A 19,970-nucleotide genomic window follows, 5' to 3' on the forward strand; every position below is an offset into this window, starting at 1 on the left:
TCTTTCTGTACTTGTTTGGGAATGCTGTTAGCGGTCATCTTATGGTACTCACCGCACTGACTACTGGGGCTTCTTGTCAGTATTGGAGTCTCATGTTTAATCTCTTCTGGTTTTTTCAGTCTCTCATATTCTGCACAGTGGCATCTCTTAACATGTCTGTGTAGATCAGTTTGAGATGTATATGGAAGTGGACACAAGGAGCAAGAGAGGACTTGCAGAGTGTCGTTCATTTCTGGATCAAAAAAAAAGAAAAATGTTAATTTTAAAATGTGGAATGCAACCACATTACGAAGCAAATTTTTGAAAATGAAAAAATATTGAATACTCATGATTAGTGATCAGAAGAAGAGGAACAGAAATAAGGAGGGAAGAACTGGTTCTGTGAAATCTAAATATATACTACTATGTACAGTAAAGTAGTGTGCCAGGGCGGCACGGTGGTGCAGTGGTTAGCACTGTTGCCTCACAGCAACCAGGTTCTGGGTTCAAACCTATTGGTCAACTGGGGCCTTTCTATGTGGAGTTTGTATGTTCTTCCCATGCCTCTGTGGGTTTCTTCCAGGTGCTCCGGTTTCCTCCCACAGTCCAAAGACATTTAGGTTTGGGCAACGGGATACTTTCATTTGCCCATAGGTGTGAATGTGAATATGAATGGCTGTCTGTGCATTAGCCCTGCAATAGACTGGCAACCTGTCCAGGGTGTACCCTACCTCTTGCCCAATGGCAGGTGGAACTATCAAAAACATATCCTCATGCTCCGACAATTCAGGGACTTAAGACTACCATCAAGCTAAGAGCTCATTAGAAAGATATTAGTACAGAAAGAAAAAAGAAGACAAAGTCAAATTGTTTTTTTCATAGACTAAAAACTGCTAATTGAAGTGCTGGGTAAAGAGGGTGGTCATTAGTCTTCCTTTGAAGGCAGCCAGTGACAACTATTCCAACAGTGAGGGGCCCAGGCCTCGACATTAATGCTTGTCCGGGACAAGTGATACTTTATGTCAGACAAGTTCATCGTCTCAGTTACTTGTCCGATCGGACAAGTGCCAAAATACGCCGATATTCGGGTTACATATCAAATTTATCAGTTTATTCACATGATCTCCGAAGCATCTCACTCGACATATTGTTTTGATGAATCGCCGGATGTTTCTATTTGGAAAGAGCGATGTGCGCATGCGCAATATTCCACTTGCGAAACCGGCCAATACCGCTTCCAGTGTTGCCAGATTGGGCGGTTTTGAATTCTACTTTGTGGGCAAAAAAATGGCTTGGGCTGGTTGACAAAAATTGGGCGGGTTTGACGTTAGTTTGGCGGGTTTTTATCAGATGTTTATAAATATTTCGCACCAACGTTCTGTGTGAGAATGCAGCCAGAGACATTATATATAAGTTATTATATATATATATATATATATATATATATATATATATAAGTTATTATATATATATATATATATATATATATATATATATATATAATCAGGATAACAGATGAAGAAAATACATGGATGTAGACAAAAATAAATTAAGCAGAATAACTAGGCCTAAAATTAATAAAACAAACAGGATAAATAAAAAGATAAATAAATAAAAGACAAATAAAAAATAAATAACCTCAGCAATGCAGATGTTAGATATGCATTGTAGCCTAACATAGCCTACATAATATTATGCGTGTGCGTCACCTACTGGTGCATGTAGGATTCAGAACACAGCAGATGATTGCAAAGTTATAATCTGATTCAACCACACAGAGCCGAGTACCAGACAGCAGATTCTTCACCTCCAGCACTGACGGTCTCATGTTGCCATTTAGAAGTTGTTTGCATTGTTGTTCGATTTACAAATAGTATACTGGTCTTTAGCTGCATATTTTTACTTTACAAGATAGGCATCAAGTACATTTTACATTTTGGGCGGTTTTAAGTGCATTTTGCCGGGTTTTGAACGTATTTTGGGCTGGAAAACGTCAGCAGTATCTGGCAACACTAACCGCTTTGTGTATTTGAGCTGAAAAGTAAACGGTCGTTTATGATTGGTTTTAATCGTGTCATACACGTGGATTTGTTGACATTTCTGTTGGCGGGATCATTATTCAACTGTATATTTACGTTATGTGGTAATTTCCAAATCCTTGAATTGTTGTTGATGGTGTTCATTATATAGCCGAGCGTGTGTGGCGGGGAATGTGCGCCTGCATGCGTGTAGATTGACGGAGTGAGGTAAGAGTGGGGAAAGTTATCTATGAAATACCAAGCTGTCAGGGGCGGCACGGTGGTGTAGTGGTTAGCGCTGTCACCTCACAGCAAGAAGGTCCGGGTTCGAGCCCCGTGGCCAGCGAGGGCCTTTCTGTGCGGAGTTTGCATGTTCTCCCCGTGTCCGCGTGGGTTTCCTCCGGGTGCTCCGGTTTCCCCCACAGTCCAAAGACATGCAGGTTAGGTTAACTGGTGACTCTAAATTGAGCGTAGGTGTGAATGTGAGTGTGAATGGTTGTCTGTGTCTATGTGTCAGCCCTGTGATGACCTGGCGACTTGTCCAGGGTGAACCCCGCCTTTCGCCCGTAGTCAGCTGGGATAGGATCCAGCTCGCCTGCGACCCTGTAGAACAGGATAAAGCGGCTAGAGATAATGATATATATATACACAATAAATATAATGTTAAACAATAAATTGCTTAACAATTGTAATAATTATAATTGTTAATCTGTATTAATTAACAACTACAATTATTATTACAACAATTGTTAAGCAATTATAGTTGTTAATTAATACAAATTAACACTTATAATTATTATTACAATTGTTAAGCAATTTATTGTTTAACATTATATTTATTGTGTGTATATATATATATATATATATATATATATATATATATATATATATATATATATAAATATATAAATGTTAAACAATACATTGCTTAACAATTTTTGTAATAATTATAATTGTTAATTTGTATTAATTAACAATTATAATTATTATTACAACAATTGTTAAGCAATTTATTGTTATATAAAAGTACTTTACACATCTTTCAATGAATTTATTTTATAATCATGATTTATTTATTTAATATACATGTATTTATCAAAAGTGAGGTGATGTTGGGTGCGGGAGGTTTTTGCATGACCCAATAAAAATAACTTCAAAAAAGTAATATATGAGTAAAAGTTCACCAAATGCAACATCAGGAAAGTAGAAATTTTGAAAACACTTTCACAGTCATAACCCTATTATGCATATGTTGTGAATTAGGAAACAAATGCAATAAAGATTGTTGGGTTACAAATAGTTTGTGTTTTTTTTTTCTCAGATATTTCTTCGGACAAGTCAACTTCACATTCGGACAAGTAAATTTCCTTTCAACTTGCCCAACAGGACAAGTGGTTTCAAAAGTTAATGTAGAGCCCTGCAGGGGGATAGTTGTTCATTCAAAGTTCATTCCACCACCTGAGTGCTAGGACAGAAGATTCTTGAAACATGTTTGCCTTGTAACTTGAGAGGAGGCCTGTCACGATGATAAATTTTGTTGGACGATATATTGTCTCAGAAATTATTGCGATAAATGATATTACTGTTGACGTCTTTTCAAGACAATTTTATGCCACTAGTAAAATAATGATCATGCAAATACACCCTTTCAAAGAACAGTAAACTTTTTAATTAAGTCAACTTATTCAATTCAACAGTGGAACGTAAAAAATATAAATAAATAACCTAAAGAAATAGAACAAATCAAACAAAACCACTCACAACAAAAACAATAAAAAATACAATCTATGGCTCTTAAAAATTGCAGTTAAGTGAATATTAACTTGGCACAGGGTAATAAAGACATTCTTTACAGGCAACATTCTGCCAATCCAGTTTCTCAAAGATTCGTACCCAGATCAACAAAGTGCAAAGTAACAACGTAGTGCCAGCTGTCATTTGGATAAAAGTCACAACAATTAGAACAAGATAACATGTAGGCAAGGGTGTAGGTTTGGTATTAACATTGGTGGGGACAAAAACCCAATGCCAACCCCCAGTGATGCCAACTTCAGGTCAACATTAGAGGGTCACAATATTTTGCTCCGTTGTGTTCCACTAAAAGAGTCTCCATCATCTCTCCAAAGGCCAGACTTTTAACATTTGAAGTTCAAAACTGTAGTAATTCATTAATAATAATAATAATATGCAATTCATTTGATTAATTGCAAATCTTGCATGTGATGATGAACTCATTCTACCAATTTGCAAATGTGTTTTACAAGCGAATACCGCACTGACTGTCGGGAGGGTGTATGTTCTTTTCCTCTCATAAATGGAAATAAAACCCATCCGGAGCCTTAAACACTGCGTTCCATGAGGCTGCAGGGGGAGTCGCTCTCTTCTGTGGGATCTTTAACTAGTTTTAGAATGCTAGTTTAAGCTGATATGTGATTGATCTAACGGTAAAACAGCACAAGGGCTCGAGAACTTTGACACGTTGAAAGGTTACAATTTTACGTGGCAATAGAATGTATCTGAATTCTGATTGGTTGTTGTTATATTATTGCCCTTTTGTTGTCTTCTTGAGCCCAGAGCGGGGGGAGGGGGGGGAGTGACAGGGTTCTACAGAGAAAAGTTTTTCGCCTCCTGCTTTCAAATGAACCGCCTCGAAAACCAATCAGTTCAGCGTGTGTGTACACTCTGTATGTGACGTTTTCAAAAGAGAGGCGGGAGTAACCAAAAATTTCTGATCAAGAAGGCGGAGACTGTTCTGCTTATTATGTGAAAATGTTTTATTTAATTAAAAGGTGTCTGAGCCTCGAACAATGTCCACATCACCATCGGGTTGTTGTTGTTTACATGTGTCATGTTACCCGAACTCGGTCAGGGCTCTGCAGGTCTTAACTGAAGCGCTTCAAATTCAGGGTTAGCGGGCTGCTAAAGCTTGCAGGCACTTCACAAGCAAGACTCGGTGCAATATTAGCCAACATTAGCACAATCTGATATGATTTAATAATGTCTTTGTGACCTTAATGAACACCAGTTGTTGTCGGTATCAAGTTGTATTGTTATTTACACGCCACACAAACTTAGAAAACAGTCATATTCGTATGTTGTCGTTTTTACACACTGAATACAAACTGTTGTTAACCGATTCATTTTATGAGCTAACCTAACAGTACATTCCTCAAGGACAGTTCGCTAGCTAGCAGCCGGTTACTGCACTGCAACCGCACTTGCTAATTGACATGGTAGCCAAACATGCTTGCTGTTTTCGCGACCACGCCCCCAGAGAGAATATTCATGAGCGAATTTTGCGTGGTGTTTCTCCCAGTGGAAACCAACAGTAACCATTTATGTACCGCGCATGGAACGTGATTTTTTCCCCCCCTTCTTCAATCAGAAATATTGGTAGGGACACGTCCATACCCAATTCTATGCCTATGGTCTGTACATTGGAGCAACGTGTTGTTGTCTTTTCCCCATTCAGTGGATACTCTGGCTGGATAACTGTTGCATGCTGGGAAGCCCCGCCTCTGACAGAGAGCCACGTGAGACGACAGAAAACAGTGTGGTGTTTTATTCAGTCAATGGGCCAAGCTAATACTCTGGCAACTTCCCTATGTAGATGTACAGTGCGTAAATGCCAAAATCACGGTTAAAAAAGTTAGAGTTCATTTTCATTTACCGTACAATAAATTGATATATTGAATATTGCGGCAGGCCTACTTGAGAGATGGTGGATCCAGTCAAGTCATGCTAGATGCCCAAAGTTGGCATGGTGCATCAGCATTCCAAATCGAAGGCAGGCAGCTACAGGAAGCAAGAGTAGGGAACACAGCACTGGGGTAGTGTGGGAGAATTTGGTAATGTTGAAAACAAGTCTCGCAGGCACATACTGGATCACTTGCAAGTGTCGTATGACTTGCAGAGGCACGCCTTCCAGGAGCAAGTTGAAGTAGTCCAGTCTCTAGATGGCAAGGGACTGAACAAGCACCTGAGATGCCTCTGTAGATAGAAACAGCCATATACTCCTGATGATGTAAACGAGAAACCGGCATGACCAAGTCAGGTTTAGCAACGTGGGGGAAGTGTGATCGCTGGTTGTTGAGAACTACACCAAGGTTTTGGGCATTATTCAAAGGTGTTATCTGAAAGTTATCCAGAAAGATCACAAGATCCTTATATGGGGATGCATCTCGAGGGATAAACAGCAGCTTAGCCTTTTGACCGAGATCCATGCAGAAACATGAGTCTCTGAGAAAGGAAAGGAAAGGATGAGTTGAGTATCATCAGCATAGCAGTGGTATGAAAAAATGAGAGGATATTACCTCACTGAGAGAGCAGGTATAGAAAGAGAACAGAAAAGGACCCAGCACTAAGCCTTATGGGACACCAGTGGAGTGTCTGCATGGAGCAGATGTGGCACCCCACCATGCCACCTGACATGATCATCCCTCTCGGAAACAATAGCCAGTGCCAAATTGAACCCACAACCTAGGATGTCAACACCAACTGCAAATAAAACCCCAGCAAGGATGAGCTGCTGTATCTCCCTGGAGATGCATCGATACATCAAGATCTTGTGATCTACCTGGAGAAACACAAACTTGGGGTAATATCCTTCTCTCTTCATCATGCTAACCAGACTCAGGCCATTTCTCTCCACAGAGGTCACTAAGGCACTTGTTCAGTCCCTTGTCATCTTGAAATAGGACTACTGCAACTTGCTCCTGGGAGGTTGTCCCCTGAGTTCCATTAAATATCTGTAAATGATCCAGAATGCAACTGCCCAAATTGTGTTCAAGCTCTGCCACATCATCTTATTGCTACACTCCATTCAGTAGCTTCCAGTAGCTATCTGCATGAGATTTCAAACACAGGTGCTTGCTCCTAAGTGGCATGACAGAACAGCATTTACCCTATTGTCCAGAGACTGGCAGTTCAAATCCTGACAATGCTGTAGCCATCCATGGCTGGGAATCCAAGAGAGCAAAACTGGCTGTGCTCTCTCAGTGGGAGGGGCATATCCTCTCTCCCTTATTAATCACAGCGACACTAGCCAATCATGGGTGTCTGTGAGCTCATGCATGCAGAAGGATACTAGTAGTGCTTTCCTCCGAGTGTGCTGCGCTGCCCCATGACGCAGTATGATATAAGCCATCAAAGATACTTGTTATGAAGGTATTTGTATTCCTGGCTGCAGTATAACAAATTAAACACCACCTCCACCTTAGATGGTACTCTATGCCTATGCCAAGGACTATCCCGGTGTGGCTCCCAGTTTCTGTTTAGAAAAACCTCCCATTCAAAACTTGGTTCAGGAAGAGCTTATTAATTAGCTGACAAGTTGAATCAGCTCTTCTAGACACTGAAAACACTGACTTGATATTACACATTACAGTTTTACAATCCTGTTAACATTTTACATACCGTGAACCATTAAACATATTTAAAAATGTTTGGGCATTACCATTGTCTGTGCACTGTTTATTATTGAGGTGGCCAAATGTAATGCTGAGATCTTCAGCATACTCCTCTTCACATGACAGCAAGAGCTCCTTTCCAGGTTTAATGGATTGACAGCAACGATACAGAATTCCCCCTTGATACTGGAATGCCACCAGATTCTGCTCATCATTATTACGAGCAAAATTTACATACCTTAACAAAAATAAATGAGATACATAGAGTAAGAGAAAGCAATGAAATGTGATCAGTTAGCTGCTGTGGAATGGCAACACCCAACAGACTTCAGCAGTGCATTTCTCACCTCATCCAGTTACCATTTTTGTCTCTTCTGGCATCTAGGTGTTCCTCACACTGCTTTCTCTTGCACATCTAAAAAGAAATCCATCATTTAAAGTTTATATTTAATCCATTTACAGTCAAGCATCAAAAGGAATGGTGGCCCACGGTATCTTCCCTGATGAGAAAGACGCCCATTACCATCTTTATCCCAGCCTGTGGACGACAGTGAACTTAAAAGTCAAGGATAGAAAAGTCAGAAGTTTGAAGCAGGGGGTCACCACAGGGAGATGCTGTAACACTCAAAGGCCCACTGGCACTGCTCCGGACACTAAACCAGATCTGTTACTAGTTACTATGATTTGAGGGCCAAATAGGTAGGCACACTAGGATAATATCCAGCCTGCCCCAGGAACTGTTTCAGCTCTTTTCATGCCTCTGCGCCGACAATAGCTGTGGTTGGAGGTATCATATTTTCAGGTTGTTCATCTGTACACATGTCTACACAGTGGTGCTTAAAAGTTTGTGAACCCTTTTGAATTTTCTATATTTCTGCATAAATATGACCTAAAACAATCAGATTTTCACACAAGTCCTAAAAAAGTAGATAAAGAGAACCCAGTTAAACAAATGAGACAAAAATATTATACTTGGCCATTTATTTATTGAGGAAAATGATCCAATATTACATATCTGTGAGTGGCAAAAGTATGTGAACCTCTAGGATTGGCAGTTAATTTGAAGGTGAAATTAGAGTCAGGTGTTTTCAATCAATGGGATGACAATCAGGTGTGAGTGGGCACCCTGTTTTATTTAAAGAACAGGGATCTATCAAAGTCTGATCTTCACAATACATGTTTGTGGAAGTGTATCATGGCACGAACAAAGGAGATTTCTGAGGACCTCAGAAAAAGTGTTGTTGATGCTCATCAGGCTGGAAAAGGTTACAAAACCATCTCTAAAGAGTTTGGACTCCACCAATCCACAGTCAGACAGATTGTGTACAAATGGAGGAAATTCAAGACCATTGTTACCCTCCCCAGGAGTGGGCGATCAACAAAGATCACTCCAAGAGCAAGGCGTGTAATAGTCAGCGAGGTCACAAAGGACCCCAGGGTAACTTCTAAGCAACTGAAGGCCTCTCTCACATTGGCTAATGTTAATGTTCATGAGTCCACCATCAGGAGAACACTGAACAGCAATGGTGTGCATGGCAGGGTTGCAAGGAGAAAGCCACTGCTCTCCAAAAACAACATTGCTGCTCATCTGCAGTTTACTAAAGATCACGTGGACAAGCCAGAAGGATACTGGAAAAATGTTTTGTGGACGGATGAGATCAAAATAGAAATTTTTGGTTTAAATGAGAAGTGTTATGTTTGGAGAAAGGAAAACAGTGCATTCCAGCATAAGAACCTTATCCCATCTGTGAAACATGGTGGTGGTAGTATTGTGGTTTGGGCCTGTTTTGCTGCATCTGGGCCAGGACGGCTTGCCATCACTGATAGAACAATGAATTCTGAATTATACCAGAGAATTCTAAAGGAAAATGTCAGGACATCTGTCCATGAACTGAGGCTACATCCACACGACAACGGCAACGAGATGTTATTTAAAAATATATCGTGTCCAAATGGGCAACGATCAGTAAAATATCAGGTCCATATGGCAACGCAACGCTTGCTGAAAACGATGCAATACACATGCCACACCTCTAGGGGTGCTGTAAGATGGTCCCTTCGGAGACACCAGAACAATAGAAGAAGTAAGGACGCATGCGCATAAACTATTATGCGCGAGACTTCATATTAGCCACAAAGTCAGGAAAATCTGTTTGTAAAATTACATTATAATGACCAAATACAATGAAAAGTATTTTTCCAGTCTCACCTGTGAAAGGTAATCCCATGTGATCTCGTTTGGACGGCAAACCTGTTGGTACAGTTAAATGCAGCTAATCTTTATTCTCCACTTTGACCTATCCGATATGGCGGCGAGGATGACGTATGATTCTACGCGGAAGGCGGCGTCTTTAATGGTCCGGAATAAATTGAATGCTACACGTTGATGGATTAATTTGCTCCTCTACGCCCTTTTTGAGGAATGTATTGTAGGACTAAAACCAACATCTGAAGAGGTGAGATCGCTCCTTTTTTTTCCCCTATTTTTGCTGGCGGGATTGACTCTGCCCTAAGGGCAGAGTCTCTCTCTCTCTCTCTCTCTCTCTCACTTTGCACCATTACACAATAAATATTCACAGTGAAAATATTTTGTAAGCGCGTTTCATGAACCAAGTTATAGGATTTGTTGACAACTCGCATCGCAATGAGAAGATCATTGGCACTACTGGTGTTAAGAATCAGACCATTTCATAAATGAATATTTTGCTGTAGAGCTGCAGTGTTTGTACAATTGCATGTTTTTGCTTCACTATTACTGTCACTATTCTGCTTCTTGCATTACTACTGTGAACTAACACTGAACATAATAATAATAATAATAATAATAATAATATCCAAGCTCGTGTTTCACTCTCACTAGTGCTCTGTAAGGCTTTTTCCTGGTGATATCCTGGTGATATTCGTTACACTTCTACCCGGCGTGAAGCACTTGCAGTCATGTGGTTGTGACGTCATCGTAAACAAATCCGTTCTACTCATCCAGACGACTTCACAACGGCAACGTTGCCAGATCTTTCCACTCTGGAACCCGTTCTCAAAAAGATTGCGTTTTGGGCACCCAAAACGCCGGTGCCGTGTGGACGCCAGGCCTAAATGATAAGCAATTGTATTGGAGTCACCTGAATTCGTTGCCGTGTGGACAGGGCCTGAATCTCAAGAGAAGGTGGGTCATGCAGCAAGACAACGACCCTAAACACACAAGTCGTTCTACCAAAGAATGGTTAAAGAAGAATAAAGTTAATGTTTTGGAATGGCCAAGTCAAAGTCCTGACCTTAATCCAATGGAAATGTTGTGGAAGGACCTGAAGCGAGCAGTTCATGTGAGGAAACCCACCAACATCCCAGAGTTGAAGCTGTTCTGTACGGAGGAACGGGCCAAAATTCCTCCAAGCCGGTGTGCAGGACTGATCAACAGTTACCGCAAACGTTTAGTTGCAGTTATTGCTGCACAAGGGGGTCACACCAGATACAGAAAGCAAAGGTTCACATACTTTTGCCACTCACAGATATGTAATATTGGATCATTTTCCTCAATAAATAAATGGCCAAGTATAATATTTGTGTCTCATTTGTTTAACTGGGTTCTCTTTATCTACTTTTAGGACTTGTGTGAAAATCTGATGATGTTTTAGGTCATATTTATGCAGAAATATAGAAAATTCTAAAGGGTTCACAAACTTTCAAGCACCACTGTATATACACATATGTACATCTGTGTACATGTATGCATGTACATTCAGAATACCTGGATGTGATAGCTCAATAATGCTTTGAGGGAATTTCTTCAAATTTGGTACAAATGTTCAGCTGGACTCAAAGATGAACTGGTTAGATTTTGGTGGACAGAGGTCAAAGGTCAAGCTCATGTTCTAGTGAACACGATATATCGGGAACACCTTGAGGGAATTTGAAACTGAACTGGTTCACAGAGGCATACAGCCACAGAGCAGTAATTCTACTTGTTCTTGGGCAAAGGGGATTGGAATGGAACTTGATTTTGAACAGTGACTCAAACTCTGAGACAAACTAAGTCACTTAAATTTACAGCACTGGGCAGAGTGACTTCTTGTTTGTACAAATGAGCAGTTAAGAGTTAAGGGCCTTGCTCAAGGGCCCAGCAAGGACAGGTGGGTGGTTGTGGGATTTGAAATGCTTGAGCTACCATTGCCCTAAGATAGCTACCATTTCTATCATCATCAAAAGCAAGAAGGACCACCTCTCATCACTGCTTAAGGAGATTTATTATTATCTCAAATATGCAGTGTTTCTTTGCTCGTTTTCAATACCTCATTCAATTTGGTGAATACTTTTGAACTGAAGGAGCAATACGAGGACTGATGCAAATGGTTTTATTTGGGAGTGTCTATTACAGAGCCACTACTACCTTTCATGATTCTACTGCAATAAGTGACCTTGGACTGGTGCACACACAACAACTCAAGAGGAAAGCCTAGCGGAGATCTGTAGCACCTCCTGGACCACAAATAATAGGGGCTACAAACATCTATCCCAATTGTGGCCATCACCTTGCGTCTCATAATTTTAGGTACCATCAAATCATAAAGATTGCATTGTGCACATAACATGCATGAAGTGCCATGGTCAAGAGTTTTCAAAGTGTTGTTATACAAATGCTTCCCAGAGAATGTCTGATATGGGCACGAGGACAAGAGGAAACATGTCTCCAACAGAGGGACAGTAGCAATGGGATGATGTGGAAGAACTTGAGAGTAGAAAACAAGGCATGCAGGTACATTCCGGATCAGATGTAGTGGTGTGATGGCATGAAGACCTGCCAGGAACAAGCTATATTATTCCAATCTCTGGAAGGGACCGAACAAGGTTTCCATGGAGAGAAAGGCTAGATCCTGATGTTGTAAAGGAGAAACTTTTTTTTTTTTTAACAATTGATTAGGCACATACACTCACCTGCCACTTTATTAGGAACTTGTTCTTGATTCTAAGATCCCTGTTCTTGGCTGTAAGAGCGGAACCCAATGTGTTCTTCTGCTGTTGCATGCTGAGATGCTTTTCTGCTCACCACAGTTGTAAAGAGTGATTATATGAGTTACTATATCCTTCCTGGAAAAAAAAAATCGAACCGATCTGTCCATTTCCCTCTGACCCTCTCTTATCAACAAGGCGTTTGTTTTGTTTCCACCCACAGAACTGTCGCTCACTCACTCAGTGTTTTCTGCACCATTCTGTGTAAACTCTAGAGACTGTTGCGTGTGAAAAGCCCAGGAGATCAGCAGCTTCTGAAATACTCAAACCAGTCCATCTGGATCAAACCAACACCCAGACCACAGTGAAAGAAAGTCACATTTTGAGATCACAATTTTTCCCGTTCTGATGTTTGAACATTGTGAACATTAACCGAAGCTCTTGATTTGGATCTGCGTGATTGTGCTGCTGTCAAGGGATCGGCTGATTTTCAGGTGATCACTGATGAGCATGCTGAGATTCAAGCAGCGAATGTCTCACGAGTATCTCAAGGAGGGTATGAGAGAACAAGTTGTGTGTCTTCAGCAAAACAGTGGCATGAAGAGTCACGTGAGAATATGACCATAACATTTTATGTAGAAAAATGTTTCCAGGAAGTTTAATTTACTTTGTTTTTTCACTGATTACCTGAAGCCATGTAACATATGCCGCTTTTCCACTACCAACGCGGCTGAGCCGTGCCGTGCTGAGTCGGGCTGAGTCGAGCTGAGTGGGGCTGTTGGAGTTGCATTTCGACTACAACCGCGCTGAACCGTGCTGGCTGGAAGTGGGTGGACACATTGGGTGGAGTTAGCGAAAGTGGGTGGACGTCACGTGATGTCGTTTGGCGGCGCAAACAGTGACATCAGTGATCTTTTAAGCGGTAGTCTCACGACCCGGAGAGTAAACAATAAACATGGAGTCGTTAGTGTTGCTGGTCTTGGTGCTGTGGCTTGTTGTCACCGACAACGCCAACAGATACTGGCAAGAGCGTATAGATGAGGCGAGGCGCATAAGGCTTCATAATTCTCGTAATTCGTAATTCTTCTTCTTCCGGGTTTACGGTGTTTACAGATCCCAGCGTGCTCGCGGGGCGTGTGTGGGCATGTGAGGACACTCCTCCTCACCAATCAGCGCGCAGGGGAGTGTCTCCTCACGCCCCTAGCCTCACTCAGCTCGGTTTGGCTCGCTTCAGCCCCACTCCAAAACCGTGCGAGTTTTAGGGGCTAAGCAGGGCTGAAGCGAGCTGAGTCGTGCTGTTTTTGGATAGTCGAAACGCGAGCCGTGTTGGGCTGAAGCGAGCTGAAGTGAGCTGAAAAAGGGTAGTGGAAAAGGGCCATTAATAGCCTTTTCCGCACAACACGTGTTAATGATGTACTAAATGAGATGCGACACAATGTTGATTTAAAAACACTGGGGTGTCTGGAGGTAAAAGAAATAACAGCTGTGGCTCTCTGAGATCTCCGTACCTGCTTGCTTGATCCCGATGCTCTCCTTCTGCAGTTTTGCTTGCTTCTTCATCCTGGAGCTGTCTGAACTTATAATTCACACCCTGCTGTTGGATAATCTTACCTGGATGCACTAAAGACTTGCACATATGCCTATGACTTATCTTTCTGTTTCAGTGGATAATCTCACCTGGATGCCATAGAAATTATTTTGTTTTTGTGTGAAATATACTCACCACCATGGAGCAATCACTATTCACAGCTTCTCCCTGATAGGGTCCGAAGTGCACACCAATTGGAATGATCTCTCCTTTATTAAACACTCCCAGGCCTGCATCAGGAATACTGGACTCCCGAACTTCTAGACCAGGAGGAAGGGTTTGTATGGCTCGGCCAATGACCCCCGTGGGAACAGGGGAATCAGGCACAAAGACAGCTGGACCATGAACGTTACACTCGGTAGTGAAGAAGGTTCTACAGTGCTCACAGTCTGGAAAAAGAGAAGAAGCAGAAGGCAAGAAATGAAAAAGAAGCTTTCTTTAAAAAAAATATTACTTCAGCCCTTCTAAAGTCTCATCACTTCTCAAATGCAGTCTATAGATTTAACATGACCTGCTTTTCTGCTTATACAAAAAAAAAACCACGTGAGACAAAAGTGATATCTTTTCTTCTCTGTCCGAGCACTTGAGGCGTTTCTGTTCCTAGTCTGACAAAGCGATTAAAAATGAAGTGGAAAAGAGACAGTTAGACCTTAATACAAATTAACTCCGTCATAGAAATGTTCCAGAACATGTTATTAAACCTTACAGTGGACTCTTATGCATCCCTATTGTCTTACAAAGACAGTCTTGATTATCAGGTTCCTCCTTCTTTACAGGATTATTCTGGAATCCTCCATGCTCGTCATCCACAGGGGTCGTCATATCCTCGCAAAACTAACAACCAAAGAAAATTCATATTAATTAAACAAAAGAAGTTTAGCACGGTGTACTGTATATAAATGGTTCTTTTTACGTTTATAAATTCTAGTTTGTAGGGTTAATTTTCTTTTTGTACAAAAAAAACCGAGACTGAGGTCAGACTGATAAAAATTTAAGAATACAAAAAGCTCTGAGCCAATGCATCTCTGTGCTCCTCAAGCTTGAGAAACAAACTTTTGTTTTGACGTCCCATGGAGAATGTCTAGTTGTGAAATTCAGGATGAAAACTGTGACACCCTGATATTTTTAGCTTTCACAGGACCCTACATTTCCAGAACTGAACTTCTTGTTGAAAAAAATGCAAGACATAGCCAACAGAACTACAGTATATGGTCAAAAGTCTGTGTCCCTCCTGACCATCACATCACCCACATGTCCTTGTTGAACATCTCATTCCAGATTTATTCCTCTTTCCACTAGATTTTGGGGCGTGGCTGTGGGGATTTGTGTTCAAGAGCATTAGTGAGATCAGACATTGATGTTGGGATTTTGAGGAGGTCTGGGGTGCAGTTCATCCCAAAGTTGTTCAGTGGGATTGAGTCCAGTCAGGACTCTGTGCAGGACGCTCGAGTTCTTCACTCCAGCCTTCACACACCATGTCTTCATGTAGCTCGCTTTGTGCACAGGAGCATCATCGTCATCATCGTTATGCTGAAACAGCAGTGGCAACAGGGGGGGGGGGCAAAATTATGTTGGGGGGGCTGCTTCCCCAAGTTACAATGGGAGTCCTTTGACTATTTACAAGGAAGAAAGGAGACAGTAGTGTGAATAAACAGCCCGCTGCGTGCCTTTGTTTTCCCTTATTAAATCCCGCTGCGTCCCTTCATCCCGGCGCCCCAGCGGCATCCCTTTGTACTGTAGATTGGTACCACCCATTCACAACAAAACCGATGCAAATTAGCCTGGCCCTGATGTCACCGGTTGCTTCTGCTTTCTGGAATTTTCATTATTTGGCTTATGCAGAACTGCAAAACCCATCACTTTTAGTAAACAAGCTGATTTACGAATATTCTGTGGACTAATTAATCCATTGCTGTGGCAACTGTCTAGACATGTCTGGTCTCCTTGGGTACTCGCGCCAAAGTGGGGACCCTGTGACAGCAAGGCTATGACAGTGTCACTACATTTGTATCTGACTGATAACTCGTGTCCTGTCCAGATGGCTACTTAGCGTTCATGAGGCGTACAAGCAGTTTTGGGCGCCCAAAAACTTGATGCTGCTCTAGAGCTACATGAATTTGCTTGCTGCCCTGAACACTCACTGAGAATCAGTATGAAGAGGAGTTTCAAACAAATATCCATCGCAAACTTTTTGGGCTTAACAAAGGCACCCAAGTTACTTGATGATAACGAGGTAAGTTTTCAGTATAAATTTTTTAACATCCCAAGTCAAATTTCGCAAACCAAGAAATGACTGTTCACTCGCACCGAAGACTAAAGGAAAGACAGTTATTCGTGCTCTTGCTTTATAGCTGAGCAGGTATAGAAATCTATTAGCGCTGTAATTAAACAAGGACACTGAGGATAAATTTTCTCGCGTTTTGTTTGTGTGTGTGTGTGTGTGGGGGGGAATCCATGAGAAAACTAAGGGAATGTAGTTTTTCCAATTTACTGATACAGCCCCATATATCATTCATACATGCTTCAATACACCAATATCACACAGTTTTGATCTGAAAAATATTCAACAATAGTATCACTGGTTCTGTTTCATATAGAAAAATAATACATGGACGAAATGTACTCTAATAGAGACATTAAAGGGCATATTCTGGACCAATTTTGTGTTTTTTTTATATGAAAGTATGTCCCTTTACACACTCATCCAGAAGGGTAATTTTGCACAAGGCCATCTGTCTAGAGCAGAAAAAATAAAATAAAACGCGTCTGGAAAAATCCCAAGGGAGTCTGGAGCCAGATTCATGACGTCACCTGCGGAAGCGCCAGCAGGCTGCGTGAGCTTTGCACGGTTTCAGTGCACAGCCTGTGTAGACCAAGCGCTCCCATTTCTCTCTCATTGTCCGGTCTTTTGGGAAATGATGAGTACTAATCCCATCAAGATCGGTGTTGCTACACCCTCCTACGATACATCTGTTAACCATTTTAATAATTACGCGATAACGTTGGAGAAATCTGCAGGAAACCACCAGGTCGTTTTCTCATAAACAAACCAGCACTGACGTAGGATTCAGAGGGAGGCGTCCCGCGTGCGACATCACGAAAATCAATGTTTCCCGGGAAATCCAAATGCCGAGTTTTTTCAGAGGCAGACCAATTCGCCTCAAATGGCTTGATTTCAACTGAATTTTTCTGGTATTGCGCAAGGTAAAACAATTGCAGAGAATGCAGAATGTGACAGATATTTGACCAAAGTTTAATATAAAACAGGAGAATTACATTTATCTTGCTTCTGAATTGACCCGTGATATGCACTTAAAGCTTAGCTTTACTCCATTTTCCCGGAGGGGGGGTTGCCCCCTGTCCCACCTCCATCCATCCAAAACTTCCTGCTGCCGCCTCTGAATGGGAACAGGTTTGGGCCTCATATGAAGAAGAAGAAAGAAAGAAGAAACCTTTTTATTTGTCGCATGCACACTTCAAGCACAGTGAAATTCACCCATCTGAAGCAGTGAGCACACGCGCACACACACCCAGGGCAGTGGGCAGTCACACCAGAGCACCCAGGGAGCAGTCAGGGGTTCGGTACCTCGCTCAAGGGCACCTCAGCCCAAGGCCGCCCCACGTCAACCTAACTGCATGTCTTTGGACTGTGGGGGAAACTGGAGCATCCAGAGGAAACCCACGCAGACACGGGGAGAACATGCAAACTCCACACACTCCATCGCCGGCCGCTGGGTTCGAACCCGGAACCTTCTTGCTGTGAGGCGACAGTGTTAACCACTACACCACCGTGCAGCCCATATGAGTGTGATGGTCAGGAGTGCACATACTTTTGGTCATACAGAGTATGATATAAATCTGTGTGTGTATATAACATACCAGATGAATATGAAGTGGGTCACACTGCTGCAAGGTGGCACTCACTAAAACATGGATCCTGTTTATTGCTCTGAATTTTTAATCCCGTGATCAGATTATAGCAAATCTGACCCCACTGTTTTTCGGATCACTGTGACGTCATCCTCATGCCTTTCACTTTGAGCTTGTAAGAAGATTAATTTGATCATCAAGAACCACATAAACTGCTGTCCTTGTAAAGTAGGATCCAGTAACAAATCTGAGAATCACAGCTATGATGCTGAACACTGCAGTAAAACTAACCTGGTTTTACTGAGAATGCGAATAATCAGGGATAATTATCTGCCATAAATATAAACATGAGTTTACCTGTGAGTGTCCAGGAGCAGGTGTGCAGGCAGGGCTTCTGGTTCCTCCTGCTTCTGGGTCCATTAGGAAAAGTCCTTACTGAATCGGTCTAAACCAGCGCACAGCTTGCAGAGTGCACACGTGACGCTCAAACTGAAACCCCTGCCGCAAAGCCACAAGCCGCTCCACCCACACAGCCGCTTCTTTTTCTTCTGTAGTGTTTTTCTGCTGCTGGCGAAGCCGCTATTGCGCTCGGCAGCGCCACCACCTGGTCTGGAGTAAGTGGCCAGGTTTCAGAATACCTCATCTCATCTCATCTCATCTCATTATCTGTAGCCGCTTTATCCTGTTCTACAGGGTCGCAGGCGAGCTGGAGCCTATCCCAGCTGACTACGGGTGAAAGGCGGGGTTCACCCTGGACAAGTCGCCAGGTCATCACAGGGCTGACACATAGACACAGACAACCATTCACACTCACATTCACACCTACGCTCAATTTAGAGTCACCAGTTAACCTAACCTGCATGTCTTTGGACTGTGGGGGAAACCGGAGCACCCGGAGGAAACCCACGCGGACACGGGGAGAACATGCAAACTCCACACAGAAAGGCCCTCGCCGGCCACGGGGCTCGAACCCGGACCTTCTTGCTGTGAGGCGACAGTGCTGACCACTACAACTTGACTTTAAAGTATTGCTGCTGGTGTACAAATCTCTAAATGGTACAGGGCCCAATTACCTCTCTGATATGTTGCAGCGGCCTAACCCAATCAGATCTACCAGATCAAAACAGAAAAATTTACTATTAAAACCAGTTGTTAAAACAAAGTGTGGTGAAGCAGCTTTTAGCTACTATGCAGTGCAGCTATGGAACCAACTGCCAGAGGACATTAAAAATGCTCCTGCTGTTGGCAGCTTCAAATCTAGGTTAAAGACCAAGCTGTTTTCAGATGCTTTCTGTTAAATTTTAATATTGTCTTCTTTACATTCTTTATAATCTTTACTTCTCTGCATGTTTTAAATTTACTTTAACTTTATCCTATTTTATTCTTTATTCTATTCTGCTGGGGGTTTTTTTCTTTCTCATCTATTTGAACTACTACTTCATTTTATTATTTTATTTTTACTATTGTTTAATTCTTATTATTTTCTTTTAATTTCTTTTAATTCTTTAATTGTTTTAGAATAAAAATAAAATTATTTTATGTAATTTTATTTCTCTATTGTTTACTGTTTTTGTTTTTACTTCTGTAAAGCACATTGAACTGCCATTGTGTATGAAATGTGCTATATAAATAAACTTGCCTTGCCTTGCCTTACACCACCGTGCTGCCCTTTCAGAATACCTATTTTAACAATTTATAACTGCACTTAACACAATATGTAATCTAAAACATTCAGAACATAATATTAGCAGGGCCGCGTTAACCCTTGCCAAGGCCCTGGGCAGACACACGCCGAAGGCCCTGGGCAGACACCCCGAGGCCCTGGGCAGACACCCCCCCGAGGCCCCATCCCCACCTGTTGTCAACTGCGCTCAGCAAATTCACCCCCTCAGACGTGCCTGTCTAACTAGACACAGAAACTTAAATAATGACAGTGGCACAATTAGAAACACTATTGAACGATAAAACTTTATATCCATCAACACCTATTTAATCGAGAAAAAGCAATGGTGAAATAGGCAATTGCATGGTGAAAAAATCCATCAGACATCACGGTTAACAAGTCTGGTTACCTAAAGTTTAGCCTCAAGAAGCCTTTGAATGAGTGAGTCAATGAACAACATGTCAAGAACATAACCGAGGCCTACAACAGTTTCTTTAGTA

The 19,970-nt window shown here is 41.9% G+C and overlaps 2 protein-coding genes across 3 annotated transcripts in view; both read right to left on the reverse strand.

Moving 5' to 3' along the window:
- The window catches only part of LOC132893453 (zinc finger protein 420-like), a 34,045-nt gene that overhangs the window by 3,618 nt on the left and 10,457 nt on the right, over positions 1 to 19,970 (reverse strand). The window lies entirely within an intron of this gene.
- On the reverse strand, positions 39 to 18,338 carry LOC132893451 (histone-lysine N-methyltransferase PRDM7-like). Of its 2 annotated transcripts, XM_060932606.1 has the most exons (6): positions 18,165 to 18,338; positions 14,675 to 14,771; positions 14,073 to 14,326; positions 7,753 to 7,820; positions 7,453 to 7,643; positions 39 to 156 (listed from the first exon to the last, which is right to left on the reverse strand). In XM_060932606.1, the coding sequence occupies exons 1-6, from the start codon at positions 18,225 to 18,227 to the stop codon at positions 116 to 118; spliced, it is 714 nt and encodes a 237-aa protein (XP_060788589.1). In that variant the 5' UTR covers positions 18,228 to 18,338; the 3' UTR covers positions 39 to 115. The 2 variants fall into 2 exon arrangements, with proteins under 2 accessions (XP_060788589.1, XP_060788588.1); XM_060932605.1 differs by lacking the exon at positions 39 to 156 and having other exon boundaries at positions 3,732 to 7,643.

Source organism: Neoarius graeffei, chromosome 10 (genome assembly GCF_027579695.1).
Source record: "Neoarius graeffei isolate fNeoGra1 chromosome 10, fNeoGra1.pri, whole genome shotgun sequence".
NCBI lineage: Eukaryota > Metazoa > Chordata > Actinopteri > Siluriformes > Ariidae > Neoarius > Neoarius graeffei.